The following is a 21,721-nucleotide window of genomic DNA, read 5'->3' as shown; positions in this document are numbered from 1 at the left end:
GCGTTACCATTGTGAATCGAAATAAGGAATCGTGAAATTTTTAGACAATTTAACATAACTATTTTTTTTTAAATAATTCTTCATGCTACTCTAAGGGTTAATTTCCATGAGCCGCAATATCGCTAGTGAGATGATGACGTGCTTCGTAACTCGGTTTGCAAATCCGCCGTGCGTGTTTCATCTGCGTTTGGTTGTCCAGGGTTTGTTTTTTGTTGGTTATAAAGCGTCACCGGCAATCAACGTGAATCGAAATCAATTTCGTAATACAAAATAAACACGTGAGTCTTTCAATAGTTCAAAGCGATCAATAATGCTTATTTTATTCATTTAATTCGGACTATTTAATTGACTATTTTCTATATTTATTTTCCTAATTGTTCACATCTTAACCTAACCGATGCATTATAATATTTTTGTTCGAATTATAACCAATTGTATACGATTACAGATCCTCCTCATCAGACCTTTAATATAAAATTACCACAATGGCAGCAGCAATGCCCATAAACCCGAAACCCTTCCTTAACGGATTAACGGGTAAGCCAGTTATGGTAAAACTAAAGTGGGGCCATGAGTACAAAGGCTACTTGGTGTCAGTCGACGGTTACATGAATTTACAGCTCGCCAATACAGAAGAACACGTCGATGGCAATTGCACCGGAAGCCTAGGAGAGGTTCTGATAAGGTGTAACAATGTGATGTATATCCGAGGGGTAGAAGAAGAAGACGAAGAAGGAGAAATGAAGGATTAATTAAACTAAGGGATTAAGTTATAATATTGTCTTTTGTAAATGGATCAATTTCAAGATACAATTCCTCTGTATTGAAATACAAATTTTTTATTAATAATTAATATCATATGTAACTTTCTTCATCTGTCATCAACCTATCAATGTTGTAGAAAATTATGCCCACACCTTTGTTCCTTTTCACCCGTTTCAAATTTTATGCTGGTGATGTAAATTACTATACCATTTTTGGTACATTAGCAATTATTGGCTTGGGTCTGACCCGAAACACTAATTTTTTTTTAACAATAGCTCTGACGGTGTACTCTGTCCGAGTTCTAGAGTCGGACATACTCTTATCCACTACTTGATCGTTTTCATTATAATGAATTTTTTCCAATACTGCAAATGGCTTATCTAGAGACACCTCTTTACCATACAATATATGATGACCCACTATCAATATTGGAGTTCCAGTCTTTGTGTAATGTAGGTCACCAATGAATTGATCGTTCAAAGACTGATTCGTACGTGACTCCAGGTCCCCTTGAAGCTCAATAATGGCCCATTCGTTCGTATCCTCGCCATCTCTGAAAGTAGAGTTAAAAAAGTGATGTGTTTTCAAAGAGAACACTGCTTCACTTCCACGTTTACTGATCAGTCATTATATTTTAAATTATTGAGAATTTCCAGAAATCACGTGCTCCTAAATAATTCGAATGTGTTAATAACGAATATGGTCACTGGGTATACAAGTTAGCGAATGGAAAGTACTTCCTTAATTGTTGCTAACTTTTTTATCCGTATGATCATTGCACGCCTTCGCTCCCGAATGTATCAAATTTCGAATAAAAATTTATTCGATTAACTAGGAGAAAAATTGTCAAAAGTAAAAAGTATGCGTGTGCATGCACATAAACCGAAAACTATTCTTTGACCATAGAGTATGTACGAAATATGAGAGCGTTGCGATAATTAAGAACAGATGTATTACTGGCAGTTTCAGTTTATTAATTAAGCAAAACTTGACGACGAAACGAACCATAGGAAGGTTCAATTTTTAGAAATAAATCATGAGAAAGAAATGTTTTACAGTATTTATTACAATATTTATTTAGAATGTTTTTTGAACAACGGTTTGTCCGATCGAGTCAACTGCTATGTAAGATAGCGGTAAGATGTATAAGATATCTTACCGCTATGTAAGATGCGTAGTGTTTATGGACGTCAATCTAGCAAAGCACGTGTAGTTCGGTGACGCTAGCTAATGGTTATAACTGTTATAAGCGACATGTTTGAGGAAAGTTGTTAAGTACTTTTTTCTAATTTAACAACTGTTGACCGTCGGTCCGATGTAAATATGTCAACCTGTAAGATACACAATTTTAAGCTATACAATCTTGAGCCCAAAGCCATCATCTGTTTGTGTTACGAACCGAAACATGGTCATCTGGTTCTTTGCAGGTTAGCCCCATGCGTATTTACATTTTTATTTGTTGAACAAAACGTCGAATAACAAATCACGGGTTTAATTTTTCTTAGACATTCCCAACTCTATTTCGAACCGCCGGTTTTAAAATCTACTAAATTATTCGAATGATAATATCGTTAAGTAATATCATTATTATTTATTTACTGTTTATTATTACCCGCTTTAATACATTTCATTTCCACCTATGGGATATAAAATATGTTCAACATATTTAATATTAACGTACCAGTCCATCTATTGAATATTTGATATCTGAAAGAAAATTAAAAGGCAATCAATAGGAATTGCGTTAAAAACTGATGTGTATATTTTAGAGAAGGCTGTTTAGAGATAAGAAAGCTGGCGAATCAGGCTCAATTGATAAATGTATCTTGCTAACTTTAAACACACAAAATCATATTTTCAGAAGCGACAACTCGATTGAAATATGGAATGTAAAAGAGGCGCCGTTCTTAGAAAGGACGATATTTGGTCACCCGGAAAGTTCGGTAGAGACTGTATTATGGGTGAGCAACAGGCTGTTCTCAACGGGCCTAGTAGGAATGGTAATAGAATACGACCTGGGAAGTTTGGCGCCAAAATACGAGGTCGCAGTGACCGGCGGAGCAGCATGGTGCATGGACGTGAATAAATCGAAAACACAGATAGCAGTTGGGACAGAGGATGGTTATATAAACACATTCAATGTGACAGATGACTACCTGATATACGATAAAATATTCGACAAACAAGAGGGTCGAATATTATGCATAAAGTGGGACATTACGGAGCAAATGATATTCACTGGGTCCATCGATACAGTTAGAATATGGAATGCAGTTTCAGGTCACGCTGTTCACAGAATGACGACATCTAGGAAAGAGGCAAACAAGGAAACAATCGTCTGGTGCCTGGCTGTGACCAATGACAATGTTGTTGTGTCCGGGGATTCCAGGGGGATTCTTTCATTCTGGGATCCAAACATGGGAACGTTGATAGAGTCTCACCAAAGTCACACTGCCGACATTCTCGCGGTCGCTATGAGCAGTGACATGAACACTGTTTACTGTGCAGGTGTAGATCCCACCGTTTGCACCTACTCAAAAATCACTATCAAGTCTAGCGGCAGATGGGTAAAAGGTATCGAAAGGCGGCTACATGAACACGACGTCAGAGCGTTGGTAGAATCAAACGGGAAACTCTATTCAGCTGGCGTCGACGGGCACTTGGTACAGTCTACATACCCACCAAAAACCATGATAAAGTATCCACCCATTTTACAGTCCCCCTGTGTCCTGATAAGTGAAATGTCAAGGTGCATACTATTGAGGTACAGCAACTACCTCGAACTATGGAAACTTGGATCGATTAGTAGAAAGTCGCAGCAGAATTTTCAACCTGGTACAATACATCAGCTCGAAGAAGAGCCCATCAATTTACTACAGCTAAGAACAAAGGCTAGTGAAAGCATAATATCGTACGCCATAACTAAAGACTCAAAAATGATAGCTTACTCAACAAACTCTTACATCAGGATTTTCAACTTTGATGTAGTAAATAACGACCCTGTTCTCTCACGATACGAGACCTCAAATTTGCCTGTGCACAAAGCGCACAAAATGTTATTCAGCCCTGATAATTCTAGGATCGTATTGGTCGATGGTAGCAAGACAGATAATGACGAGATAAAGATAATATTTATGAAGAATCAGGCAGGCTCGTTAAATTACGAAGGAACGATACCTGTTGGAAAAGAACTAGTCGATAATATTAATCTGATCTGTTTCTCGCCGGATGGCGTATACTTAATCTGTGCTGATTATCAAAATAACATTGCCATCTATCACGTCGGAAAAGATCTCAACATTCGTGCGCCTAAGCTATGGTTACTGCCTAGGTACAAATGCCCACCGACCGCGATGGCTGTACAAGAAAACACGTTGAATCTAGTTATTGTGTATTCTGATCACAAGGTATGTAAAACAAATGTCTGGGTGTGAGAATAATGACTGGATTATGCAAATAAGTCGTCAATTCACGCTATTTTATTTTTCAGATCGTCGAATACAGTATTACAGAAAAACGCTATACACAGTTTTCTACAAACTTAGAGGAAAAACTGCCAAAACAATGGCTTTCCCGGGCTATACCTATCAGTCATATAACATTTGATCCTAGGAATGAAAATTTAATAATAATGCACGACAACACGATGATCTGCGTTGTTGATAAGGCGAAAAATTTGCCCAATTCAGGAGCAAAAATTTTCAGATTGGATAACGGCGACTCTATGGATAACAGTAATCATGAAACGAATTCACATTCTCAAGGAGCTTTTCGAATTGTCAAAAAATATAAGGTAAGTTAAGGCTCATAGGTAATTAAACTAGAGACAAACATAGTGGATGCATCATTGCATGTTTCCCTCTTATTATAACTATCATATTTATTCGACTTTCTTTCTAATCCATTATTACAATAAAGAATCATTTATATCGTGTATTGATTTGAATATCTTTGTTTCAGAATTTAGTACACCTAGGTTGGTTGGTCAATGATGAAATGGTAGCTGTTGAATTAAATCCGGTCAAATTGACGGAAAATTTACCACCATCTCTTAAACAGAAGCGATTTGGCATGTAGAGCATTCCTAAACACACTGATATCACATGTGCGACGATACACTGAACCAAGTAAAATGTAATTTTCAACTTTGACTTTACCGTCATTCTTCATACAATCCTGATCATTCCTAGTCATCTATTTCACACGATATAAATATAAAGTATAATTTGAACGTGACCTCCTAGTAAGTACGAACACACGAATGACGAGTAAAAAACTAAACTCAAAAATTTATTATGTTGTCCGATGTTAATCAATTTGAAGGTCTTCAATTTCGTATTGGGAAATTAAATGATCTTAGATGTGATCCAAAAATAGAGAAAGAATATCGATTGTTTATAACAAATGAATTTTTATTGCATTGTTATTCGACTTGAGACAGTAGAATATTTAGAAATTATACATATAATTCAGGCTAGTTCTGTCACATGTTACAGCAAATTATTAGCTATAGTTTCACCGCCTATATATTCTGTCAGCATTTTGCCTAGCTATTTCAGGATTAAATTGCGAATTATATTTTTGTTGTATAATAGGTTTTGGAACTTCCTTCACTGCGGGTTCGATTGGGTCTCCGTTCAATTTAGCTAACAGCATCTTGGTCTTTAATTTTTCAGCATTTTCCCGTCTTAATCTCTCTGCTCTTAATTTTTCTAAATCTACACTAGGCTTAGGGGTAGGCTCCTCAGTTTTCGACCTTTTATGTTTTTTTGATTTCTTACTCTTGTGTTTTTTGTATCTCTTGCGATCACCGTCTCTAGTACACGATTCTAAGTCACTGGAATCGCGTTTTCTTTTCACAGAATCTGTAGTTTTTAATTTTTCTCTCTTAAAATTTGGTGACGATGTTGACGGCAAAGTTGAGCCCATTATCTTCATGTATTTCCTGATATCGTTTATCGGGTCATTTAGAAGTTTTGTTTTAATCCCAGCCTCCTCATATTTTTCAGTCTCAGAAAGCCTTTTTGGAAGTTCATTGTACCAGCTCTTGTTTCCAGTAGCTTCATTTGTATCTTGTCCCAAATAAGTCAAATATCCAATTTGCTTTTCATACTTCTCCTGTTCCTGCTTTTTCTCAATTTCATGATCAGCATTTGGTTTACTATAATCAGTTTTTCCATCTTCGATGTCAGCAAAAAAATTTACGTGTTCTAAGGGGGCTTCTGATGTTGTTGCTTCCTTAGCACCCTCATCCTTTCCATCTGCAACTTGACGACCGTCGTACCTCTGCCTTGCTTGGTCTCTGAGAAAATTCGTCCTAGCTTCAGTTTCCTGAAAAAATGATAAATAAACAATTGCCGATAATTTATTGTTCATTTAAAAATAAATCATATTCTTAGGTTTTTAGAAATGCAAGAGACGCAAGTCAATGATTCTGTTATATATTTGGGTAATCGTTTTATCGTAAACATTAATTATATTGGTACAAAAACGAGTTCTTACCGCTTTTTGGACCCGGGCTTTTATAGCCTTTTCTTCCTCGGCAGCTTTAGCTTCATCTCGACGTACCCTAGCAATGTTCTCTTTGGTGCGAACGTGCCATCTGCAGAACAAAATAACAAAAAAAAAAAAAGGAAATACCAACATTATAAACAAGTACTTAATTTAGATGGATCGAAGACTTTTAATCGTACTACTATGATTTCATCTGTAAACACAGCTAACAATAAAGACAAATAATTGTGTGACATAAAAGCTATTCTGTGGAGTGGCCAATCATACGTATAACCTCAAAGTAACAAATTTTTTTGAATCAATTTTGTCACTCACCGTTTTTTGGGTAAAATATTCATGTTGATTAGATTTTCAAAAACCTAACAATTATATATCTGCCAGCAGCTAAATCGGAAACTTTTGTATTGTTAGTCTTTTTTGAACAGTTCCGAAAATTGTAATATAATACTTCACAATATCGACGTTGACTGAAAATACATAAAGACGGCTAGCCTTATGGGGCTTTTCGTGATCGAAAACGGCCGACATGAATTCATTGTTAAGCAGCGCTCTCTGCGTCGTCCCGTACACGCGCAACTCAGTCCGGCATGCGATCTGTAAATAATGGCGACACGAACTGATGTTTCCATCGCTCACCGCGTGTACCCGGATAATGCACAGTCGAATATTACTATGCCTATGGAATGACGAACGAGAACAGACTGAACTTTTCATATAAATCCGTATGGACGCCGTGTACTGTTCAACTACGCAAATTCACTTGAACTAAATTCAGCAATCTCAATCTAACTCTATCGGAGCGACAAAAATAATGTTATCTAAATAGATGCACAATAAACATACACCTGGTTTATTGTTAACAATTAGAAACCTTTTCTTGATGCAAAGGATGATATACATAGTTAAAGAAGTTACTCAAAGAATGGAGATATATAGTTGTTCCTATATGTACATATGTTATGTAATTTTTACACATGTTTAATACTTAACTCGTACTGTTATCTGAAGGTAATCATATATATTTTCAGTCAACGCTCAGATCTTCATTCCGAACGAAGATGCAGCTGACATATAAAAATAATTTCTCGACTCACGTTAAATTGCCGTGGTTTTTTAAAATACAGTTTATTTGCAGCAGAAAACCCAGACCTTTCTACACAAAAGTACTACTTGTAAATATTTTTTGGAAATTAGGTAAGATTCGATTGTTACTAATGTTTAGTCCAAAAATGGATTTTCTTGATTCCGTATAACCAAATTATTATCAATTATCTACGATATGTGTCAAAAAAACACAGATGAAAGGTTGTAAGACCTTTTGGTAACTTCAAGAGTGTTTTGCTTCCAACAATCCAAAGATTCTGATCTATTGCAGTATTTCTATAGATTTCCGCTTTGCAGACTTAGATAGAAGAAGAATTTCACGGAGTGAAGAGGAGTCATTGGTAATACGACAATGAGTTACATTATATATGTTAAAATTAAAAAGAACTTGTCAGTAATTCATGTAATTTCTTGGTAATCATCCAAGAAATATACATCGTTGATGAGTTGTTCGAACTGCATCGGGTTCTGGTGGTGGGCTGATTGTCCGTTTTGGAGAAATATACATAGGCCCGTTACATTCCAAGTGATACTCTTTCTGTGAAGATCGCTATCTAACAATGTTTTTTTTTGGAATTGGTGGCGAGGCGGACAACTGATGCGTAAAACGGTTAGTTATTAATGCAAAAGTTAGTAATACAAAAAATTCAAGAAAGAAATACTGGGAATGCTATGCCGGATAGACAATTGAAATTGAACCAACTTTTTCGAAAAGTCGAGTTGTTCAATGAGTAAGGAGTAAAACTTGTAAATTTTACAATTCAGCGATTTTACTGTGTCGGCTGCGAAAGGTCAAGCGAGGGAGAAAGATGTTTGAATTGCCAATCAATTGCCAAAGGTATGTGCACCTTGTTGACTTTCATTAAAAAACGAAATTTAACAAACAGAATGTATTTACGCGTGTATTCACTCTGACTAAACTACAGCAATCCGAAGATATTACCACTCCACATGCGTTAAGACATTATCGGAGCATGAGTTTTATTGGCAATGAGTTAAATTCACGCAAGATTAAAATTGTCATTTAAAAAACTACAATATGTTAGTATCTGACCAGTTAAAATAAGTTCACTTATGCTCGTTTCCACACCACCGCAAGCGGTAGAGCACTCGGCGCGTTTTTTTTTTTTACGTGGTATCCCCAGTAGGCCTATTCCACGGAGAATACTTGCAAGATCGATTTTACGTTCTTCGAAAAATTGCGAATGACTTTTTTTCACATGTTAATTATAGTAAATTATTTTTCCCAATTACTTTGTACTCGACTCCAACTTTTTTAGTTGAATGTACTCGCGTATATTCACACTTTATTCGAAATTTTTCAATCTATATAACCCGATGAGTATTGATTATTGATGAAAGATGACTGTTTTAATTATGGATGAAAGATGATTGTTTTAGTTATGGATGAAGGATGATTGACTATGGATATTCGTGCGCAGGTTTTTGTTTCTTATGAGGTATGAGATAATCACTAAAATGGAGAACGAGGTCAATTCGCAAAACAATTAACCACTAAACCAGATCTAAGCCTAAAAAATGAAAAGTTAATTTTTTAGTATAGTCAATAAAACTCAGTTAGCTGGAACAGATGAAAATATAATTAGTGACATATGTAGATATAGACAAAAATATAATTAACTTAGATAAGTAAAAAATATAAAGACAAATTAATTAGCTGAAACAGACAAAAAGATTGACTGGCTGAAATAGACAGAAGATTCGATTAGCTGAAACAGATAAAAGGTTTGATTAGCTGTAAGAGGCAGAATATTTGATTAGCTGAAACATACAAAAGGTTAGATAAGCTGAAACAGACAAAAAGATTGATTAGCTGAAAGAGGCAGTATATTTGATTAGCTGAAACAGACAAAAGGTTAGATAAGCTGAAACAGACAAAAAGATTGATTAGCTGAAAGAGGCAGAGTATTTGTTTAGCTGAAACAGAGAAAAGGTTAGATAAGCTGAAACAGACAAAAAGATTGATTAGCTGAAAGAGGCAGTATATTTGATTAGCTGAAACAGACAAAAGGTTAGATAAGCTGAAACAGACAAAAAGATTGATTAGCTGAAAGAGGCAGAATATTTGTTTAGCTGAAACAGACAAAAGGTTAGATAAGCTGAAACAGACAAAAAGATTGATTAGTTGAAAGAGACAGAAGATTCAGTTATCTGAAACAGGTAACAGGTTTGATTAGCTGAAACAGACAAAAATATGGATTAGCTGAAATAGACAGAAGGTTCGATTATCTGAAATAGATAAAAGGTTTCATTAGCTGAAACAGACAAAAGGTTTGATTAGCTGAAACAGACAAAGGTATGGTTAGCACAATCACATAAGTCCATACACTGCCAAAAAATGGGTCGAGCCAAACATGATATTCGCTTTAATATTCGTTGCTTCGATTATTAATTGTATTGACGATTAACAGACATTCTAAATTGTTTGAATTGACATCTTTTTTTGCTTTGATTTATTAAAGTGAATATCTTGTTCGACTGAACATTCTATAGTTCTCAGTGAATTTGTTAAAAAATTAGTTTTTTTACCCTGAAACAGAAAATAATACGATCAGTTAAACGGGTATTTCTGTACACTTCAGATATATTTCATAAATACTTACGCCAAGATTCTCCACTGTATCAGTCTACACTACCGAGATTTTTGTTTCCGCGCGTTGAGCGTCGGCTTTCAAATGCTGCGCTTTATTTCATAACTGAAAGGTATCAAGTCCACGCGCAAAAGGCGCTGTGGAACTTGAAAAGTTTATTATTCGTCAAAAAATTAACCGAAGAGCTGAAAGATCAGCACATCGGGAGTGCGTAACTTTTTTATATACTGTTTGCAAGCTCGACGCGCAAAAAGGCGCGTTGGAATTCCGTTCTTAGTTTACGCGCAAAAGGCTGCGTCTAATTCTCGTGATTAACCTACGCGCAATAAGGCGCGACAGGTTAAACTGTCAAAAATTTGTAATATCTGGGACTTGTCCCAAAAATTCTGTGGAAACCCAATCCACATCTGTATCTTTTTGCATTAGATACATTGCTATGCAGATTGTTGTTCTCAGATTAAAAATCGAATCGAAATTCGGAGAGAGGTTGGAGGGTATGCATTATTGTGTGGCGTGACGGTCGGTGGTCCTCTTCGACGCGAAGACTTCGAGCTCAGCATCTCTCCCCATCTAGCGTACCACGGAACGCGATAGATGGTCCAGAGATGCGTTTTGCCCATTCAGACGATCACACAAATCAATTGAATGGAATAATGATCGGTAATGACCAAATAATTGAATTGAATAACGATTGAAAAATGGTTGCAGAGTGACAAGAAAATGTAAATTTAATCTTGTTAAAATTCACATGCTTAAAACTGGCCCAGAGACTCGAATATGGAGTCTTTGGGGGAAAAAAAATCTCTGTGATCGTTTGACGCTGTGAATTACAAAAGTTAGTAACATCACGGTACATCGCGACCTTCCTACCCTTACCCGTTTCCCAACGGAACCACCCAACGGAAAAGGGAGACTCACACACACATGCATATACCCCGCGACGGATCCCAAAACGTCCACCTACCTACCCGGTTACCTATATTCGAACTAAACGATTCTCCATTTTTTCCAACACACATCATTCTTCATCATTTGCGCCGTGGTCGCTGACTTACATTTTCGTTGGTTACCTGTTGGGAGCAAAATGTTTTTGTATCGTAGTCTGCCTACTCATTGTCAGAATGAAGTATCGCGGTTGTATCCCGCCAACCGTAAAATTGTATGTATTATCTTAGTAAATTTTGGCAGACTATCGGTACATCAACCTTTTGTAAGATGGATTAGAAACATCCTGTACGTTAATTCGTATTTTTCTAAGCGAGCTAAACCTGCAATTGATCAATACTTGCTGGCCGTAAAAAAGTTACAAATGATTCGAGACATAACAGGCAGTTTGATTAAGTTACATTATGCCAGACTTTGGAATTTTATCAATCAAACAATCATATGAGTACGATTAATCAATAACTGGAATATGTTCAAGCCTCAGGTGGATCCACCGCTTAAACGACATCATCGGTAAATTCAAACGTAGATTATTACATCAGTTGCGAAACACAATTCGATCTCGCGAGTGCCGAATAAGCGATGGTTACCTGTCGCGATGCTCATTCCACTTTTAGCAACGTGCAAAATTTCTAACTTCAATTAACCTACGGTAAATTAAATTGCGAAAAAAAAATTATTCGACTGAAAGTCAAGCACGTTGCGATCGTGAATGAGCCTATCCATGCAGCTAAAAAATCGTAGATTTGTGTAACAATTGTTACCGCCACGCCACGTGACAGAGGAATCCCAGGGAAATACCCGTAACCTGACACATGCAAACTCACCAACGTTGCCGAGCAATGGAGAAGTTACTCGGATGTCTCTGCTTAAATCTGGAATAAACAAAAAAGAAAACTCGAATTAATTTAGCGAGTTGGCTTTTCAGTTGTCAAATCAATTATTACTGGTGTCTACAACCATATTTATTGACAAGACTGAAGCCGTCAGCCAGAATTAACAGCCAAACGTTCTCGTGTTTATTCGCATAAGGTAGTGAAATCCGAAAATCAAAGTTTTGTGAAATACCTCGAATCCCCGATACTTTTATATAATTATTAGGATAAAACAGTACCGCATTTTTCTATCTCCAAAAAATTTAACACATTTGACTACAAACATTGGGTGGTAGCTTCAGCTTAATTATTTATCGACTGTATGTTACGCAAGGACAAAATTTCGGCTTCGAATGTACATACATACCACCCTGAGTTATCAAACAATGAATAAAAGAAGTATTGTTACCTCCTCTGGGCTGCTCCACACTTTACATGTTGTAGTTCTGGCAGCATCTCAGGCTGAACAGTGGAACACCGCACATTTTACACTGAAAACTTTATAAAGCTATAATCTAAGAATCTGCACCGTAATAACACTTGATTCTACATTCACTCTGACTTTCTGTGCTGTAGCTAGCTACCTGATCAATTGAATAGCGAAAACATGTCAACAGTGCAACTACGCATTCATCAGAAACAAGTGAACCGAAAATAAAAACGACACCGACCGACACAGAAAGAGAAGAATCGATATCACTCACTGAAGTTACACCAAACAATGAAAAATTGGGACACGAAATTCACCTTCAACGTTCGTAGAATATATTTATTTCAATAACTCGGTTTTTCTTCAGGCTATGCACTGCTCCTCGTGTAATATTCAAAATGAGTATGGTGCGAGTACACTGATCGAACAACGTGACACAACCTGAACAACGCGGTCTGAATTTCGATCTGATACTGAGAGCGCATAACTTCTCTCTGGTTGTTCGGAAGAAACTGATGCTGCACGGCGTTCAGAAGAAACGAATTTGAATCAGTTCTCTGCAGGACATATGACATCCCCCCCCCCCCCCCCCTCTTTTCACTCTATTTCTTTTCCCATGAAGTGGGGGTAGCAGCTTGGGTAGAGTGATAGAGAGGGGTGGGGGGGGAGAATTATTATCTTCTGTCCTTCAGAGAACCAATTTAAATCTGCTCATGAGACGCTTACGCCGTTGTTTACGCTCTATTTTGTATATGCTCTCAACGGCCGGGTGAAAATACCACGTAAGCGACGCGCAATACGATCAAATGTTTACAGGATTTCCCTACATGCGAGGTCAGGTGTAAGTTTAAATTGTCTGACCACTTTCGGTCGAATGGAATACACCTAAAACAGATGTAAAATGAGAAAAAAAAATTGCGAACCTTATCCTTTTTCAATCCGTTAAAATTGGCCAATTGGTGCAGAGAATATTTTATTTTCAAAAAGTTTAACTTTACAAACGCTATTTGGCGGCATAAGCTGAAATTAGTCGAGGCCGAAAATGGGAGTCGTGTTTCCGACATTGAAACGCGTTAGTTTGTGCCCCTTTCCTTTTTTAGGGCATGCACAAGAGGTGCGTGATCCTCAATATTCCCGGTTTCTTCTCTGTGTTGTAAAGGTGCTGTTTAATATTCGCTACTATTATTTTGTTGATCAAAAATAATATGGCGAAGTTTGATCTGACGGCCCGAATAGGGCAATACCTTGATCGGCATCTGGTATTCCCGCTGTTGGAATTTCTATCTGCAAAGGAGGTGAGTGATTCTCTGCCAGCTTGATTGACTGTCATCAGGTTGTTGAGCATGGCGGTTTTTAGGTTATCGATGAATAATATGACGTTGAATCGCCATTACAGATTTATGACGAGAATGAGCTTCTACAGGCGAAATTGGACATCCTGAGCAAAACCAACATGATCGATTACGCCATCGATATCAGGAAACAACTTTATCCGAATTTCGAAGTGCCGGAGGTAGGCGATTATGTCGACCAATGGTTCAGGTTTCGTTAATGATAATTAACAATCGAACCGTCGATAAGGATAAAATGCTTTCCATCTCCCATGGTTTGGTGAAAATTTTTAAGATTTAATATTTTTACAGGAACTTAACGAACGCCGTAATCGGGTATTGCAAGAGCTTGGTGATCTTGAAGATAATGCCTCAGTCATCTTGAAATTGATGAGCGATGATGATACTATGGAAACTATGGAAAAAATGAGGGACTCGAAGTCCCTCAACCACTTTCTCCTCAAGGAATCAGATGTAATTCTATATTTATATATTGTCTGAAGTATTGAGATCTGTTTATCAATTTTTCACGTGTATGAAATAACAGCACACACTTCTTGAAGTATCGAAAGCATGAAATTTTTTTTTTTATCGAATGGGAATAATGAATTGTTGACGGCTTAAAAGGAAGAAAAATATTGCTGAAGTTATCCTGAATTTTTGAAATTTATTGTTGTCTTATGTTCTAACACTTTAATGATGCGATAAAAATTACAGTTCAGAGTGGAGATGATGGAGAGCTTGGTCAAGTTGGCAAAGTATCGTTATGAGTGCGGAACCTACTCGGTTTCAACGTCGTACTTGTACTTCTACATGCTTGTGATGCCACCAACCGATAGAGTAAATATTCTTCAAATTTTATAGACTTATTTGCGCTAAGGTTACATAATAATTCATGGTGTCATGTGACTTACTTTTTTAAACGTGACTATTTTCTGTTCAACAGAACTACTTGGATGTCCTGTGGGGAAAATTGGCGTCAGAAATCTTAGTTCAAAATTGGGAAACCGCGCTGGAAGACGTTAATAAACTCAGAGAGTACATAGACAGTAACGCTATTGGCAACACTCTTCAGGTTCTTCAACAACGCACTTGGCTCATTCACTGGAGTCTGTTCGTTTTCTTCAATCATGTTAAAGGCAGGGACCTTATCATTGAAATGTTCTTGTACAGACCACAGTGAGTACAAACACTCCCGATTTTGTCTAAGAATAGAATTTACATTATATTGTTTATCGATTCGTTGATGAAGAAGATTTTTGACGCAATTTTGTTTCATCTTGTATAATTTTCCCATTCATTCGTCAATTCTGGTGTTGAGTGGGTGACAAAACAGAGCCTTTTGGATTACAGCTACTTGAACGCAATACAGACAATGTGTCCGCATATTCTACGCTATTTGGCAACAGCGGTAATCATAAATCGATCGAGGCGGTCTACCCTGAAAGATCTGGTGAAAGTTATCCAACAGGTAAATTCAGTTACGAAATCTTGATCTGCAGTGTTTGATAATTCCGGTATAATTTTCACGTTTAGGAATCCTACACGTATCGGGATCCAATCACTGAATTTTTGGAGCACCTGTATGTGAACTTTGATTTTGATGGAGCTCGTCAGAAACTGCAAGAATGTCAGACGGTCGTCTTCAATGACTTCTTCTTAATTGCTCTGCTGAATGAGTTTGTCGAAAACGCTAGATTAATGATATTCGAAACATTCTGCAGAATCCACCAATGCATCAGTATTGAGTAAGTATTGGCCTACTTTGTAGGACATTCTAATTTTGTAATTTTTCGTGGAGATGATTGGATGCCAGCTAATTTCTATGCTCTTTTAGTATGTTGGCTGAAAAACTTAACATGAAAGCTGATGTTGCGGAATGTTGGATAGTCAATCTAATTCGCAATGCAAGATTGGACGCAAAGATTGACAGTAAGCTGGGACATGTGGTTATGGGTGGACAGCCAGCTTCTCCGTACCAACAGCTGGTTGAAAAAATCGAGACTCTGAGCGTGCGAAGTGAAGCTCTGGAGAATCTTATTGAGCGGAAATTGAAGGCGAAAAATCAGGATTCAGTTAGCATAGTCTGGAATTAGCAAAGGTATGTATTGGTTCTTTCAGATGAGTTTAAACGTGCAAAAATACGATATGTTATAGAAAATGTTATTTGACCATGCTCTATTCATTTCAGGTTCTACAATGTATAAAGATTTCCACCATTTTAAACATTTTATAATCAGGATAACGATGTTCAGACGAAAAACGAAGAATTTTGTAACAAACTTCCACCGGATGTGTACCGTTTTTCTACAGTCATTTAAGATCACCATGTCAAGTCAATTTCGTTGTAAGCAGTACATACGTGAAATGAATAAACTGATTCTAATGAAAAGAATTCAATTTGACGATTAGCCCCTTGGTATTCGTACGGTTTATAAGAATAATCGAAAAATTATTTTCAAAATGATAAAAAATATTTCGTATAAACTTAGAAAGAAATATAATTTGTCAAAATTTATTATTTCATATGCCAAAAATACAAATTATTCTTGTATAAAAAATGGTATCTCGCAGAAAGTAGACAAGAAAAAACGTTGTAACGAATAGACTTTTGGATTTATTAAATATAGTTAATATTTTTATTATCCGTAGTATGAAATTTATATCTTCATATTTGTTATTCCCATGAATACTAGTTTGAATACTTTGAAAGTTACGTTATCTTCTTATACGCCTGATGCATGAGAAAGATTAAAAAAAAAAAAAAAAAAAAAAAAAAAACCAGTAAATAATTAAAACATTCCCGTTGAGCTGGTCGGATGAAAAAGTCTCCAATTTTCGCAAAGCGGAACAGTCTTAAAACTTTTGACCTATCTCTGAATATTTAATCTCTAGTTCCAGTTGTTTGGAAGTAAAGTTCGATAAAAAAAAACAATTTGAAAATTTATCGTTCACTTTAAAAAATTAAAAATTATATGTTTAAATAGCACTATTCTAACTAACGTATCTAAATAACTTTTAGGAACATATTCTTTATCCTGTGTACAATAAATCATAGATGCAATGATTACAGTTAAAAAAAAATATTCATCAGCACTACTCATTGATAATCGCTGATGAAAAGAAATCACAGCCAGTGTAAGAATTCTTGTCAATACAATACGTAATCACTGTTCTCCAGTAAGGATCTTGTGATAATAAATGTGGATTTCCCAGAATAATTAATAGTGCCCGAGCCCTGGTAATAGCGACATTCAAACGGTGTGGAGAAGCGATAAAACCAAGACATCGTTTAACATCTTCTTGGACTAGATCGCTTACCGATCTGACTGCAGATAGAATAATAACATTTCGTTCTTGTCCTTGAAACTCTTCCACACTGCCAACTTTTGGCAATGTTGTATTCATCTCTGCAAGTAAATCCCGAATATGACGAGCCTGGAGAAAATATAAAAATGAAATAGAACCAAATTTTTGCACTCTGTATAATTAATCCGAAATTGAAACGTTTCAGAATCTTACTTGTTTAGTGTAAGGTGCTATAATCCCAATATCGTCAGGGCCAAGTCCGTGGCTGTAAAGTTTTAGTATATAAAAGTAAGCCTGAGCAGCTTCTTCCGGATTATACCAGCTTGGACTATCTTGATCCTGATAATTCTCGCCGAGAACGCCATGGAAAACTATCGCAGGTGGAAAATCGTCGCGTTCAGGTAAATCGTTAGCGACTGAAGTGAGCAGGTCACCTTCTTTTCCTTGCCTTGTAATCTAGAGATTTGCCAAACGATCATTAATTATCATTCAACCAAGAGAGCTAAAGATTATTACCTGTGCCTCGAGCTCAGAATCATAGAATAACGAATTCGGAAGTTCGAGAATTTCCGGCAAACTGCGATAGTTCATGATGAGTTTAGTAACTAGTCGCGGATCGTAGCCCCTCTCAAATCCTTCCAAGTCTCGTTGGTAAGGGAAGCGCTGAAGCAACCGAGACAGAAAAGACAACCCAAGTCCAAAATGCGATGCGTATTTACTTTGGACGACAGGTCCAAGCTGCATTGGGTCTCCAGCCAAAATTACGTGCCCGGTATCGGCATGAATGAAATTTAATGGCACTAATATTTCCGGCTCTGTAGCTTGTCCAGCTTCGTCAACAAAAACGTGGGTGAAGTGACCTCGAGGAAAGCCCATGTTATGCAGTATGCCCAACGAGATGCAAGTACCGACTGTGATTCTGTGCCGTCCCAAAACACTTGCACTGCAGCTCGGTCTTATGCCGTTGGCATTGTGGTCAGGAGTATTTCGAGTTCCCTCTCGAGCCAAGTCACCTACAGCGCAATACGGGATTAGTTTCTGCGGAATTGACCCATCTGTGGTGCAGTGAAACCCTATCAATCTGACCAAATCGCCCGGTTTCAAAACTCCGCTGTCTAAAAGTCTTTCTGATATTAGATTGGCTGAACTATTCGAAGGCGTTGCAACCAACAGTCTGCTTTCAGGTATGGTCCTAAATATCTGCAATATCGTTTCGCAAAGAGTTATCGTTTTCCCTGTTCCTGGTGGCCCAAATATGACGTAAGGCAACGGGTGAGCTGGACTCTGCAAAACGTTACGCACAGCCTCTTTCTGGTAGTAATTCAACGCCCTGTTGAACCATACTAATTTGCGTTTTTTTATTTGTAAAACGCACGAATCAGTGTCTCCAGTCTTGGAACATGCCTGCGCATTCGGTTGCAGGCCTGGAGTAACATCATTTTGTCGTGCAAACGTACTGTTTCTGGATTCTCCATCGTCACTCATTTCCAAAAGTTCCAGTTGCGGTGGTTTGGGTACAATTTTTGTGGGAAATAAAAATTCTTTTCCCAGATGATTTATCGCCAAGTTAACGGCCGTGTGACAGCGACTCGACGGTGTTTGGGAGCACTTGAATGTCACTTCGCATCGCTCGCCGTTATATTTTTCATGGAAAGCTGGATTGAACTTGAGTAAAATCTCCAAGTTCTTTACCTCGTGAATGCATCCCTCGTACTTTATTTCACCTATGAAAAATAACGATAAAAGCATCAGTTTCAATGACAAGAGTAGAAACTTCCTCTGTCAGGAGTCGACGAAGTTAAAAGTTGTAAGAACTGCTCATAATTCACCTTTGCTGGAGTCCCAATTAAAAGAAACTATGGCTTTGTCTCCGACTAAGAGCGATGGTCGTTTTTCCGCTAGTCCTGGCACTTCAAGGGCGAGAAATTCTCCGCAAAATCTCATGACTGTACTGCTTATGTCGTATCGTTGTAAAGATATAGAATCAGCTATGCTTTCCAAGTACAACAGAGCATGAAATCGATCTCTGTAATTTTGAAACGTCAATTCTTCGAATAAGCAAGGCACGGTTTCTTCTATAGCCACAATGCCGCTCCGAAAAGGTATTTTATCATTTTCTAGGCGCAATACGACATCCCATAAGTGTTGAGGTATTTTGAATATTCCAGGCTTGACAGTAATGAACTTTGGTGCTTGACAGGTTCTAACGCCCCGAACACAGGTCGATTGATCGAACTCGTTTTGCTTGTAAATTTTGTTTGCCCTTGGATTTTGACCGCTTTGCACGTTATGATTCACGGAGTTTTTCAAACTAACATTGAAGCGAAACATGCGACGGACTTTCAGATGTTTGAAGATGAACAGAAACATTTCTTCCGAATACCCGACAAATTTTGCATGGCATCTGAATACATATGTTATTGATTCCGAAGGCTGCAATACTGACGCAGTATCTATTTTTGGTCGCAACAAAGTCAATTGCGACATGGATTTTTTTGACAGAAAACATCCTTTGAGTAACGTCTGTGGGTGAAGTCCATTATTTTTGATCTCTATCGAAATATCTCTCTTTTCAAGCAATTGCAAATCGAACATCAAATTATTTGTGACAACTATCCCATATTTTTCTTCTCCAAAAGTTTCTTGTTTTTCATTTACAGTTTCAGTTTGTGCCTGATTATTGAACAGTTGTCTTTGCGACGCCTAGAAAGGACATAAATGAACTTGTACAATTTTTCAGAGGACTTCAGTGATCTATTACACTCAGGAATTCATTTTACCTGATGCATTAGCGGAACGACCGACAGTGACCTCCACGTCTGCATTCCTTGATCACTTTCGATGCTATCTGCGACAACTTTATCGCCGACACATGGAATATATCCAGGCTCGCAGTTGGCTTTGTTAAAAACGATGTTATGCTGTATGGTACCAGAACCAGACTTGACGTCATAGGCAGATACAACACCAGTGGCGAGTTTTGACCTTAGAGGAAAAATTTTGTCAACCTGAAGAACTTCCCCGCTGAAATCTACAACGTTGTCGTCAACCGCTACTATGGTTTGAAGTTTGACCCAATCTCCGACGATGGGCAAAAATTCAGAGGTGATTTCGTCAAGGCTGAAGGAAATTTGGCCAGGCTCAATAAAAACCATCCTCTGCTCCCTGCGCATCACCTTTCCAACAATAACGCGATTCAGCATTTGGGATTTTACCGCATCTTCGGTGCAAGTTGCCACTTCGTTTTCCCATTCGTCGTCAATGATTGATAAAATTTTTTTTATCTTTAGCTCCTCATCCTTTGTCCTCTGGAACGCCAGGTAATAAACTTTGGCTCCAACTCGGATTTCTCCGATAGAAGCATTTACGTTTTGGCATTCAAATTTACCATCTATTATAAAGTATTCGGACCTAATTTCCGTTACGATACCAGTTTTGTGAAAGCATCCTTCTATTTCTTTTTCAGTTATCTCTCCATTATCGCAATTGTTCAATTTAACATTTTGCTCGCCCTCCAACTGTTGTATCAGATCAGCTAAATCCGGCTCGGGAGGCTCGGAGAAACCGAGCACTTTTTTAAATACCCCGTACAATAAGGATACCATTTTCACTTAGTATCTGAAATTCCGATTAATTTGATTCAACTGAAATTCGAAATGACAGAAGGATCGTGGATGAATTTTTTCATAATCAAGATTTCACGGCTAAATTTAACACAATGTTGAAGTTAGTAACGTTATCGTAACGAAAGATTCAGAAAAGATATACCTTTTAGTGAGTTTTATAATGATTGTGAAGGAACTATCATTTCAAAATATAAATATCTATTGTTTTATTACGTTTACTAAATTTTAGGCAATTCTAAAGCTGCAAAATAATAGTTTTTCCATCAATATGAATCTTTTTAATAACGTTACTAACTTCAGCATGATAATTCCATTGGGTTTAAATATGATCCTAGTGAAAGTATTCGAGATTTATAATTTCTATTAACTAATCGACTTTACACATAATATATTAGATCCTGTTACTTTTTGTCTAAAATAGTAACAGTCGATATAGTTGGTTTTTAACTTTTGTGCAAAAAACTGGTTTATTATGTAATCGTCGCCCTCATTTTATCTATATCCATTTCCATGGGAAAACAACTTTATATCTGTATCAACTGTAACTGCTTGTTTGAAATTTTTTTTCAGTAGTTATATCACTTCCAGACTGAAATGAAGCTTACAAGTTGAAACCAGTTGCCTTTACAAAATGCGAACAATAGCTTGTATGAAAATTTTTATCAAGTCTGATGATACTTGGATGATACCTTTCCGCCGGTCGATGATATCTCCACTCGGTGACCTTTAGGTACTCCAATTCCTTGCGCAGCGATTGTACTCGTTTGAGGTGCAAGTCTTTGACAAGTTTTTTCTGTTGTTTCTGAACGTCAATGTCAGTTTTAATTTGACTGAATATCTTGCTCTGCGTCAGTTCTAAATCTTGAGATTCATTTTGATCTGACGAGACTAATCCTCCCGATGACAATCCAGGAGGGTTCATTATTCTATGCGATTGGATTTCTAGCTTTTCTATAAAAGAAAAAAAAATGGCTTTCTTATTATCATGATAAACTGTCTTGTAAACGAACATGAAACTAACTAATTATAATCAATTTTTCGTTTACGGGAGATTGATGAAAATTGGAGGCGAATGGAGAGCGTATTTATCTACTTAATGAATTTGTGACAGTATACCTTCTCCAAAGTGGATACTTTCATCGTATTTCTCATAGGCTGCCCTTTTTCCGCTATTTAATGCCCGGCTAGGTGAAGTTGGATTAGCTAGGTT

The 21,721-nt window shown here is 37.1% G+C and overlaps 6 protein-coding genes across 6 annotated transcripts; 3 read left to right on the top strand and 3 right to left on the bottom strand.

Annotated features, from left to right (window-relative positions):
* The first annotated feature begins 126 nt into the window (after positions 1 to 126).
* On the top strand, positions 127 to 853 carry LOC124186257 (small nuclear ribonucleoprotein F). Its single transcript, XM_046577805.1, has 2 exons — positions 127 to 278; positions 449 to 853. Exon 2 carries the CDS (start codon positions 486 to 488, stop codon positions 750 to 752), a length of 267 nt encoding a protein of 88 aa, XP_046433761.1. The 5' UTR covers positions 127 to 278; positions 449 to 485; the 3' UTR covers positions 753 to 853.
* LOC124186256 (chromosome transmission fidelity protein 8 homolog) lies at positions 801 to 1,671 on the bottom strand. The gene is made up of 2 exons (XM_046577804.1): positions 1,522 to 1,671; positions 801 to 1,318 (listed from the first exon to the last, which is right to left on the bottom strand). The coding sequence occupies exons 1-2, from the start codon at positions 1,539 to 1,541 to the stop codon at positions 967 to 969; spliced, it is 372 nt and encodes a 123-aa protein (XP_046433760.1). The 5' UTR covers positions 1,542 to 1,671; the 3' UTR covers positions 801 to 966.
* A 194-nt stretch (positions 1,672 to 1,865) lies between these two features.
* On the top strand, positions 1,866 to 4,916 carry LOC124186253 (U3 small nucleolar RNA-associated protein 4 homolog). The gene is made up of 4 exons (XM_046577802.1): positions 1,866 to 2,192; positions 2,627 to 4,172; positions 4,256 to 4,558; positions 4,726 to 4,916. Exons 1-4 carry the CDS (start codon positions 2,089 to 2,091, stop codon positions 4,840 to 4,842), a joined length of 2,070 nt encoding a protein of 689 aa, XP_046433758.1. The 5' UTR covers positions 1,866 to 2,088; the 3' UTR covers positions 4,843 to 4,916.
* Positions 4,227 to 6,797, bottom strand: LOC124186255 (leukocyte receptor cluster member 1 homolog). The gene is made up of 3 exons (XM_046577803.1): positions 6,595 to 6,797; positions 6,268 to 6,367; positions 4,227 to 6,096 (listed from the first exon to the last, which is right to left on the bottom strand). The coding sequence occupies exons 1-3, from the start codon at positions 6,615 to 6,617 to the stop codon at positions 5,281 to 5,283; spliced, it is 939 nt and encodes a 312-aa protein (XP_046433759.1). The 5' UTR covers positions 6,618 to 6,797; the 3' UTR covers positions 4,227 to 5,280.
* Positions 6,798 to 13,330: 6,533 nt separating this feature from the next.
* Positions 13,331 to 16,473, top strand: LOC124187202 (eukaryotic translation initiation factor 3 subunit E). Its single transcript, XM_046579564.1, has 9 exons — positions 13,331 to 13,540; positions 13,642 to 13,758; positions 13,889 to 14,050; positions 14,294 to 14,416; positions 14,523 to 14,755; positions 14,930 to 15,047; positions 15,113 to 15,324; positions 15,414 to 15,677; positions 15,768 to 16,473. The coding sequence occupies exons 1-8, from the start codon at positions 13,451 to 13,453 to the stop codon at positions 15,670 to 15,672; spliced, it is 1,314 nt and encodes a 437-aa protein (XP_046435520.1). The 5' UTR covers positions 13,331 to 13,450; the 3' UTR covers positions 15,673 to 15,677; positions 15,768 to 16,473.
* On the bottom strand, positions 16,219 to 21,342 carry LOC124187201 (probable RNA helicase armi). Its single transcript, XM_046579563.1, has 6 exons — positions 21,201 to 21,342; positions 19,666 to 20,503; positions 18,715 to 19,588; positions 17,402 to 18,609; positions 17,099 to 17,341; positions 16,219 to 17,014 (listed from the first exon to the last, which is right to left on the bottom strand). The coding sequence occupies exons 2-6, from the start codon at positions 20,488 to 20,490 to the stop codon at positions 16,673 to 16,675; spliced, it is 3,492 nt and encodes a 1,163-aa protein (XP_046435519.1). The 5' UTR covers positions 20,491 to 20,503; positions 21,201 to 21,342; the 3' UTR covers positions 16,219 to 16,672.
* Between the last annotated feature and the right edge of the window lie 379 nt (positions 21,343 to 21,721).

The sequence above is a fragment of the Neodiprion fabricii genome, chromosome 7, assembly GCF_021155785.1.
Source record: "Neodiprion fabricii isolate iyNeoFabr1 chromosome 7, iyNeoFabr1.1, whole genome shotgun sequence".
Classification (NCBI taxonomy): domain Eukaryota; kingdom Metazoa; phylum Arthropoda; class Insecta; order Hymenoptera; family Diprionidae; genus Neodiprion; species Neodiprion fabricii.
The sequence above is the reverse complement of the archived record's forward strand: the minus strand, read 5'-3'. Positions and strand labels throughout refer to the sequence as shown.

Bases quoted from the DNA above. Each gene is read 5' to 3' on its own strand.
- LOC124186257 (XM_046577805.1), top strand. From the start codon at position 486: ATGGCAGCAGCAATGCCCATAAACCCGAAACCCTTCCTTAACGGATTA.
- LOC124186256 (XM_046577804.1), bottom strand. From the start codon at position 1,541: ATGATCATACGGATAAAAAA. The intron at 1,319-1,521 runs GTTAGCAACAAT...CTCTACTTTCAG, and splicing joins ATGATCATACGGATAAAAAA to AGATGGCGAGGATACGAACG.
- LOC124186253 (XM_046577802.1), top strand. From the start codon at position 2,089: ATGTCAACCTGTAAGATACACAATTTTAAGCTATACAATCTTGAGCCC. The intron at 4,173-4,255 runs GTATGTAAAACA...TTTATTTTTCAG, and splicing joins TTGTGTATTCTGATCACAAG to ATCGTCGAATACAGTATTAC. The intron at 4,559-4,725 runs GTAAGTTAAGGC...TCTTTGTTTCAG, and splicing joins GAATTGTCAAAAAATATAAG to AATTTAGTACACCTAGGTTG.
- LOC124186255 (XM_046577803.1), bottom strand. From the start codon at position 6,617: ATGAATATTTTACCCAAAAAACG. The intron at 6,368-6,594 runs GTGAGTGACAAA...TTTGTTCTGCAG, and splicing joins AATATTTTACCCAAAAAACG to ATGGCACGTTCGCACCAAAG. The intron at 6,097-6,267 runs GTAAGAACTCGT...TCATTTTTTCAG, and splicing joins AAGCCCGGGTCCAAAAAGCG to GAAACTGAAGCTAGGACGAA.
- LOC124187202 (XM_046579564.1), top strand. From the start codon at position 13,451: ATGGCGAAGTTTGATCTGACGGCCCGAATAGGGCAATACCTTGATCGG. The intron at 13,759-13,888 runs GTAGGCGATTAT...ATATTTTTACAG, and splicing joins CGAATTTCGAAGTGCCGGAG to GAACTTAACGAACGCCGTAA. The intron at 14,756-14,929 runs GTGAGTACAAAC...TTTGGATTACAG, and splicing joins ATGTTCTTGTACAGACCACA to CTACTTGAACGCAATACAGA.
- LOC124187201 (XM_046579563.1), bottom strand. From the start codon at position 20,490: ATGGTATCCTTATTGTACGGGGTATTTAAAAAAGTGCTCGGTTTCTCC. The intron at 19,589-19,665 runs GTAAAATGAATT...TGTCCTTTCTAG, and splicing joins TCGTTCCGCTAATGCATCAG to GCGTCGCAAAGACAACTGTT. The intron at 17,015-17,098 runs GTAAGATTCTGA...TATTTTCTCCAG, and splicing joins TAGCACCTTACACTAAACAA to GCTCGTCATATTCGGGATTT.